The 9,536-nt window shown below is 42.7% G+C and overlaps 1 protein-coding gene across 2 annotated transcripts in view; it reads right to left on the minus strand.

Annotated features, from left to right (window-relative positions):
• Positions 1 to 8,725: 8,725 nt before the first annotated feature.
• The window catches only part of LOC139750119 (uncharacterized), a 106,214-nt gene continuing 105,403 nt past the window's right edge, over positions 8,726 to 9,536 (minus strand). For both annotated transcript variants that reach the window (XM_071664457.1, XM_071664458.1), the window contains exon 4: positions 8,726 to 8,943. In XM_071664457.1, coding sequence (XP_071520558.1) covers positions 8,940 to 8,943 — 4 coding nt within the window. In that variant the 3' untranslated portion in view covers positions 8,726 to 8,939. The remainder of the gene's footprint in view (positions 8,944 to 9,536) is intronic.

Raw genomic sequence — 9,536 nt, forward strand, 5'->3', positions numbered from 1 at the left:
TTTCTGAGTAAAAACATCTTTCTGTGATCAATCAACTGAGCTACGTAGGGTTGTGGTGCCGCTAATACCTCTTATTTTGACTATGAATAGCCAGACAGGCACAAATCATGTTTGTTTTTTTTTAAGCTGTAGTCATGGATGGAAGGGGGAAAAGTAGAAAGCTTGCTTTCAAAGAAGGACTAATCATTCTTGTGGCAAAGATATGAGATGGCTAAGAAAAAAAAAAAAGATCTAAATCTTGGTAGTGGAGAAGAAACAGACATTGCAACAACTCGACCTTGAGTTCTCAAAGGTTATACAGCAATCATGTGACCCACTGGACGTCAAGCTGACGATAGAGGAACAGGAATACTCCTGGTTATGACGAGGGACTTTGATATGTTCTGATACTGGCCTAGTGCATGGTTTGCGAAACGAATGTAAACTGAAGAGAGAAAATAAAATCAGATATCAACAAACAGGTATTAACACACACACACACACACACACACACACAAAAGCTAGTGTGTGTGTGTGTGTGTGTGTAAGAAGTAAAGACATGGTACAAAACCAGGTTAAAAAAAACAAAGGTCAACACGAGTGTACAGCTCTCTCCCCGAGACATACAAATAGTGATCACACAAACGTTTGATCAATGCATGTTACCAAAAATGGAGATATGAAGGCTGACGAATCAACACTGCTGGAATTAGGAGACAAGTGGCTGCTTCAGAAAAAAAGAACATTAAAGAAGGAATGGGCTGAAAAAAAAAAACTGTATTCCAACAAATAGGAAAGGGTAGAGATGGAAGAGACACTGTGTAAAAGCCTTTTAGAGGCGACAGACGTGTCAAATGTTTCTGAGATCAAGGGAATAAAGAGAATTGGGAGATGTAGTCAAGGCATGAGGGGAGGACCAGTAACGATTACTTCCATTATACTTTGTGTTGCCTCGAAGGACTATACTAGGCTAGCAAACTTAAAAGTAACGAAGACTTAGGCTAACAAGCTTAAAGCTTAAAAGTAACGAAGACTAGGCTAACGCACTTAAAAGTGATGAAAACTAGGCTAGCAAACTTAAAAGTAACGAAGACTAGGCTAGCAAACTTAAAAGTAACGAAGACTAGGCTAGCAAACTTAAAAGTAACGAAGACTAGGCTAACAAACTTAAAATCAAAGACTAGGTTAGCAAACTTAAAAGTAACGAAAACTAGGCTAGCAAACTTAAAAGTAACGAAGACTAGGCTAAGAAACTTAAAAGTAACAAAGACTAGGCTAGCAAACTTAAAAGTAACAAAGAATTCAGCAGGGTACAATAGGGTATTCATCATGACAGACTGTGGGAAGAAAGAGAGAGGAGGAAAGAAGTCAACAGGAAGAATGCAATAAATGGTCAACAGGAAAAGAAGTTCCACAGGGCAGACAATGCCTGTTGGCACCTCAGAGAGGTGAAGAACGTTTTGATGCGAGTGTCAGACTGAATACAATGTACACAAATACAAACGGAGTAGCATTAAATGGTAAATGGCTGGAGCTGAAAGATTGAGTTAGGGTATAACAAACCTGATATTGTCGGAGTTGTGGGGCCAACACTTACCAAAGAGATAACATCTCACCTGTCATGTCCAGAGGGGTACATGATAGAAGAGCAAGAAAAGACAAAGGAGTGGGATGGATTGGCCTTCTTGATAAGAGAGAGACTCGGGTTTCAGGAAATATTGGAAGATGGCCCATTCATGCAATACATAAAGTGAAAGTAAATTCACGAATAAACTGCATTGCAGTATTGAAAGATTACCACTCTCCAATTAAACTTATGAACCCAGAGAAATATACAAAGAAAACAAGTAAGGAACATCAGGATGTTACTTGAAGTGTACGTACAACACACACACACGCACACTCAGAGATGGGAAGTCCAAGAAACAGACCAAGAGAATTGTAGATTCCCTTGGATACGACGATTTGTGGGGACACGATTTCTGAGAGTACGCAGTAAAAATTTCCTGTATCAACGTATCACTGAGTAAACTGAAGTCTGAGAATATATTACATCATCATTATCAGATCTTATTCTCACATACAGCTGTATGGGAACTGAAACTATCGTGCATGGTACGCGGACTGAAAAAGTGATCATATGATGCTAAAATTTGATTTCGTGGTAAACTAGGACTTGGGATGACGGTATCTTTGAAGAGGGGATATGATCAAGGAAACTACACAGAGCTAAATAACCTTTATAGTGCAATAACTGAATAAACGGAGTAACGAAACTGAATGATAGTAGAGAAAGTACTTGTAAAACTCTCTTTCCGCATCGTACACATAGGTACTTACAGTCAGATACAGACATACGTAGGTAAACGCATTCCAACACACACACACCACCTTACTAAACAACAACCCCTGAAGTAGAGGAACACTGATACAGGAAACAGAGTCGAAAAGCTTGAACAAGTGGGCTTCCAGCGTCCCTCGAGTTAATGACCCCTTCAATAATGAAGCAGCTCAGCTTATTAGCAGTTACTTCATCATCGGCAAGAAACTCCTCCATCTCGGTAACACCTGCCTGCCTCCAAGCCAAATGCCTAACCTTAACCCCTCCCCTATCCTCGAGTTAGTGAAAGTTTTTGACATCGCTTGACACTTACACAGTTTCTACACTGATGAAACTCTCTTACGTTTTCCCAGAGTTAGCTACAGCCCTCTACACCACCACCAGTGCTTCCAGCCAGGTTTCATAATGCCTAAATTACAGGAAAACGATTAATTTTTCCCTGATACCGACGTCAGCAAGCCGCTTAGTCTGACCCAGTGAGCTGCGTCCCCACTGCCATGGCCTTGATTCCCAGCTTACTCACTGAAAGTTTCGTGTTTGCTTGGGTTTAGACACATTTCTATGGCGAACTTTGTAATCCCTCGCGAGTTTGTTGATATATAAGGACCTCTTCTCACCCACTGCTTCGTTAGCTTCCTTGACTTGACCCCGTAAAATCTCTAACTCTCTCCTATGCTGACCTTCCTAAGGCTTCCGACCGAGTCAGTCACAACGTATTCACCAACAAAGTCATCAGTTCTGGGATGCGAAGTTCACCCTAAGCTTTGAACTCTCTCAGTGAACGTCGTTGGACTTCAAGCTCCCGAGGGGGTCATATCCACCTTCCAGGCCCTCAATTGTGGTGAGCCGCCACAGGTCACAAAGATGGGACTTTTGCTCTTCCTCATTTTCATGTTTAATGACCTAGTGGACACACTCAATGGGGGAAAATACTTCGACGACTGTGCTACTGGCATGAGCGTTAACAACACGTCTCCCGACTATATCGGCCTCCAGACCATCCTCACCAGCCTCTACAACTCGAGCACAGTTACATACACATCATCCTCACGTTCGTCATCGTCCCACTCCCGATCGTCTCAGTAGGACCCAGCCCCCTCCATGTGGCTGAGTCCACTGAGCTTCACAGAGTCAGTTTGGACGATGACAAACTTCAGGTGGGAGGAACACGTCTGGAACAATCATGAAATCCTCCAGTTACCGTCTCTACATTCTTCCTTGGCTCAAGACACTTGGGTCTCCTCCACGTGAAGTTAGCAACGTACACATAGCTTTCGTTCCTCCCAGGCTGCTACTTCACGACAGGAGGAATCAGAGGTATAGAAACGAGGCGTGCAAGAACGTTCGTACCTCTTACACCACCTGTGCACTTTAGCATACAGACCCCCTCCCGACTATCTTCCACTATCACTCGGACCTCTTCACACAGTTCGAAATGAAGCTGCTTCACAGTTCTTACCTCCATCCCCTCTGTCAGCTGACATCCCTTGTACTCGAGTGGCACAGTCCCCCCCCCCCCCCCCCCCACACACACACACACACAACACACACAACTGCGTCGAACCCAGACGAACCCGTGCACATTGCCACCCCAACCGTTGGGAGAGCATGTGATTTCTGTCATACTATTCGATTCCTATCACAAACAGGATCATGATCGCACAATCTAGTAAACCATTCGTTATGTGTACTTCCCGCGTATTCCCCCGTTACAATTAGGCTGTAAAGTAAGAGTCAAATCTACGTAGACCGTCTGCACAATATCTTTTTTTTTTCGACCATGTTAATTGTTGGACTCAGTTTTCCTGTATAATTGTAGCCTTGACCTCAGTTATTTTAAATCTACCATTATCATCACTATTATTATTATTATTATCATCATTATCATTATTATCATTATCTTTATTGTTGTTACGATTATCATCATTGTTGCTTACGCACACTTATAATCCCAAGCAGACATGGATGGAAATACAGAACGTGCAACTTAAAAGACATAAGCGCACTGTAATTTTGATAACCTTGAGATTAATGTGATGAGGTCACGAAGTGCGGGTGACCCTCCCCCCTCAAAGGTCACCTGCACCTGACTCCTGCGACAGGTGAGTGGCTCTGGGTTTGCAGTAGTACCACGCCAACCCACCATTGTCGTGGTCGTTGTGGACGTCCACATTCGAGACTTTCCTTCGTCAAACGTACCTTCAACGAAGACCACGACCCCCCCAAGCAGGTCAGGCAGTGAAGTATGTAGAGCACATCACTTGGTGGGGTTTGCCCGGTGTTGAGCAACAACGTTCTCGGAACTTGACGTCACCTTATTACGGACGAAGCGGTGAATGTGCATATACGACTGCCGGGGACGTGAGCATGAATACCCGACCTCTGCTCTCAGGCGGAGTCGCCAGGTATACAGCTGCTGCTGCTGCTGGTGCACAACACCTCCTCCTCTTCCCTCCTCCTCCTCCTTCTCATGCTAAGGTGTGGGAGACTTGTTGCCAACCCGTGGCCTAGTACGGTGTGTGTGTGTGTGTGTGTGTGTGTGTGTGTGTGTGTGTGTGTGTGTGTGCAATCAGGCCATCGTCCTGGGTTCGCGTATAATATGTGTCATGATGGATGGTGACAGTGTGGTGATGAATGATTGCATGGTGTAGAATGGTGGCAGTAATGGCAACGAATGGTGACACTTAGTCATGATGGATGGTGACAGTGTGCGGAATTAATGGTGGCAGTTTATATAATGAAACTTGATAGTGCATGCAATGGGTGGCAACAATGTATATAGTTAATGCTGGCATTAACAGGCATTATATATATATAAATATATATATATATATATATATATATATATATATATATATATATATATATATATATATATATATATATATATATATATATATATATATTCCCTGGGGATAGGGGAGAAAGAATACTTCCCACGTATTCCCTGCGTGTCGTAGAAGGCGACTAAAAGGGGAGGGAGCGGGGGGCTGGAAATCCTCCCCTCTCGTTTTTTTTTTTAATTTTCCAAAAGAAGGAACAGAGGGGGCCAGGTGAGGATATTCCAAAAAAGGCCCAGTCCTCTGTTCTTAGCGCTACCTCGCTAACGCGGGAAATGGCGAATAGTATGAAAAAAAAGAAAGAAATATATATTATATATATATATATATATATATATATATATATATATATATATATATATATATATATATATTCTTTCTTTTTCATACTATTCGCCATTTCCCGCATTAGCGAGGTAGCGTTAAGAACAGAGGACTGGGCCTTTGAGGGAATATCCTCACCTGGCCCCCTTCTCTGTTCCTTCTTTTGGAAAAAAAAAAAAAAAAAGAAAAAAAGGTAGCGTTAAGAACAGATGACTGGGCCTTTGAGGAAATATCCTCACCTGGCCCCCATGTCTGTTCCTTCTTTTGGAAAATGAAAAAAAATGAGAGAGGAGGATTTCCAGCCACCCGCTCCCATATATATATATATATATATATATATATATATATATATATATATATATATATATATATATATATATATATATATATAATGTTGGCAGGAAATATAACGAATGTTGGCAATGTGCATTGAAAGTTAGCAGGGTGTGCTTTGAATGTTGGCAATGTGTGTACTGAAAGTTGGCAGGGTATACGATGAATGTTGGCAGGGTGAACAATAAATGTTGGCAATGTGTGCACTGAAAGCTGGTAGAGTATACGATGAATGTTGGCACTTCGTATACTGAATGGTGGCAGAGTATGTACTGAATGTTGGCAGGGTAAACAATGAATGCTGGCAATGTGTGCACTGAAAATTAGCAGGGTGTGCGATGAATGTTGGCAACGTGTGCACTGAAAGTTGGCACTTGCGTATACATGATGAATGTTGGCACTGCGTATACTTGAATGTTGGCAGGGTATGCGGGGGTGACAATGGAAGGAGGGAAGACAGTAATCATGAGAGGTCAATACATGAGGGAGTACCAGGACTGTCGTAAGACGTGACTGGGGAGGATAATGGGAAGTCCAGCACGGACGCCGAGGGTTGGAGGAGGGTGAGGGAGAGCCAGCTACCACCACCACCAGCCCACGCGCCGATCCCAGCGGCCGCCCCTCCTCCTCCTCCTCCCTCCGCGGTACCGCCCGGAGCCACCGTGCGACACACCCTCCTCCCTCCCTCAAAACGTTCCTCGCAAAACTCCCGCGTTGCATCAGGGACGCTCTGGGATTACCGTCTGCGCCCTCTCTAGGAAAACATAGGTCAGACGGCAAAATGTGAAGAATGCCCGCGAAACGTTCGGTCCCAGGGCGTGTGCGCGCGCGCGTAACTTAAGATTATGGAAATACATGAGCTATTAAGCCGAATGGACGTCATGTTTCGAATATAGTATTTCATCTCTCACTGTTGGCGTTTTAAGAATTCCTTTAAATATGGGTTCTTATGGTTTCTGTCCAATCCAGAGCGAGTGATGGAAGTATACTAAATCCTAGAGGATGATAGTATGATGTTACGGACCCTGGGTATGATAGTATGATGTTACGGACCCTGGGTATGATAATAAGTCTACTACTTGACCTGACCCCATTTAGGACAAGGTACTATGGGTTTTACCGTTTATAACCTCGCTACTATACCGTCGTGCTAATGGATTTACATGGCCTGTACCTCCAAAGAGAACAAAGGAAGAAATGAGAAACAGAGACGTCAAATGGCCTTGAAATCTATAACAGAGAATGTGTCACGCAGGCCCGGGGAGCTGTCACACGTCACCGGCGTTACTTGTGGTCGGTAACACGACACTGGCGTGTGGTGGGGCAGCAGCCGTCCCTGCTCAGGCGACTCCACCGTCACAGGCAGGAGGGTTCTGCTGACGGAACCAACCCCCACGAGAACACCTGCTCCACTTGCTGATCCCCCTTTGAACATGATGGTACGATCCTTGACTGATCCTTGTACGGTGAGGTGAAGGTTCAATATATATATATATATATATATATATATATATATATATATATATATATATATATATATATACATATATATATATATATATTCCCGAGTCCACGGGGAAAATGAAACACGATAAGTTCCCAAGTGCACTTTCGTGTAATAATCACATCATCAGGGGGAGACACAAGAGAGAAATATAACAGTCAGTTGATACACATCGAAGAGACGAAGCTAGGACGCCATTTGGTAAACATGCGATTGTCTTGGACAATCGCATGTTTATCAAATGGCGCAAAATATGTGATCCTTTCCAATATATATATATATATATATATATATATATATATATATATATATATATATATATATATATATATATATATATGAGCCCATCCCCTTCCTACTTGTGCCACTATCAAGATTCGTATTGCATCATGATTTCTTTATTCTTATACTATGTATTTATATCCTTTTTTACTTGTTGGTCATGAAGTTGTGGTATTATACTGTGCAGCGCAATGAAGGCACTGCCAGGCAGCTAGACCAAGCTCTGTGATCAGTAGGGCCGGCCCAGGGCAAAGGATGCTGTAGCCTTAGGTATTTGACTACCACAGTTACCCTTGCGTCAGCCACGACTAGCTAGGCTAGCGGGTGCCTGGCGAAGGAGGTAAGACGAGCGCGTCCTAGGTCCTGGACGGTGCAAACACATTGTTTTAGTTGGTCTGTTTTTGTAAATACGATAAAAAAAAATAATCCAATTACGTTGTTCAGTCTGCCTCTGCGGGAGTATGATGCCAAGCGAAGAAAGTTTTGGAACTGGTGTAGCTAAAACACAGTGGATACGGATGGAGTATCTCAGGATTGTTCACGTTCGCTCAAGTGCACGATTTACATAGGCGACTGACTGACTGCCTACCGCACACAGGAAGTGGTTTACGAGGCTATCTGCTGCATATGTGGAGTGGTTTACGAGGCTATCTGCTGCATATGTGGAGTGGTTTACGAGGCTATCTGCTGCATATGTGGAGTGGTTTATCGAGGCTATCTGCTGCATATGTGGAGTGGTTTATCGAGGCTATCTGCTGCATATGTGGAGTGGTTTATCGAGGCTATCTGCTGCATATGTGGAGTGGTTTAACGAGGCTATCTGCTGCACACATGAAGTGACGAGGCTATGTTACGATGCTATCTGCTGCACATAAGTTGTTCAGGGAGTCATCTGTGGCACACATGAAGCTGTTCGGGAGCCACTTGTGGCACACATGAAGCTGTTCGGGAGCCACCTGTGGCTCACACGAAGCTATTCAAGGGTTGAAATGTTGCATTGCTTAAGCTGGAGACAGGCCGTTTACATTCACCATTAAAAAGTGATGTTGAACCTAGCGATGGATCTGAGAAAAATGGTGTATTAAAAAAAAAAAGTTTAATTTCAACTTTAAAATTGGCTTTAGTTGGCCTGTTAAGTCCAGGCTCTGCCACCCTGGTAAAAATTTTTACAATACACAATACACGTTTCGATGAAACCATACGCCACATCAGTTGTAAACAGTTCCTAAAGTTGGCCTAGGGAGCGAGATGCATGTTCAACTACTCTTCTTATCCTGTGTCTTGTCTTGGTAATTCTTTCACAATGATTTGCTTGAAAATAGGATGTGCTTTGGTGTTACCTGGGGACAGATTAAAGTGTGTAATATTAGCAATTAAGACAGATTCAGTGACATTTCGAGCAGCATCAACCGAGGAAGGGTTCAGTGTGAGTGGTTTGTTAAAGTCTACAGCGTAATCATTTTCTAGCCATTGCTTAGCAACTGCATTACTGTGGTGACATCTACGTGCTGAATGACCATGCCAATAGCATCTGTCTGGCCAATGTATACATCTTTAGATGCCTTGTACCTAACAACGTAAACACTCCCAATTTTCCGATAATTTGGCCTACTTTTATTTAAGATCTTACTAATAGTGTTGTCATATTGTAGGGCAACATTAAAAGCAATGTCTTTTAACGTAATAGCTTTCATACGTGTCGGGGAAAGCCGCAGAAAAAGGCAATATTTTGAATAATAGAAGAATAACTTAGAAATTTAGTAAGTTTTCACAGAAAATATTTACTTTACTCACTCAAAATCATTGGTATGTTTGATATATATCCCTGGTTTGGCGTTTAAACGTATGAACATCATATATGCCGAATATCGGTGAAATTTATCATTTAGACAAAATCTAATTAGCATCTGAAGAACAACTTTCATTGACCAAT

This window comes from Panulirus ornatus, chromosome 9, assembly GCF_036320965.1.
Source record: "Panulirus ornatus isolate Po-2019 chromosome 9, ASM3632096v1, whole genome shotgun sequence".
Classification (NCBI taxonomy): domain Eukaryota; kingdom Metazoa; phylum Arthropoda; class Malacostraca; order Decapoda; family Palinuridae; genus Panulirus; species Panulirus ornatus.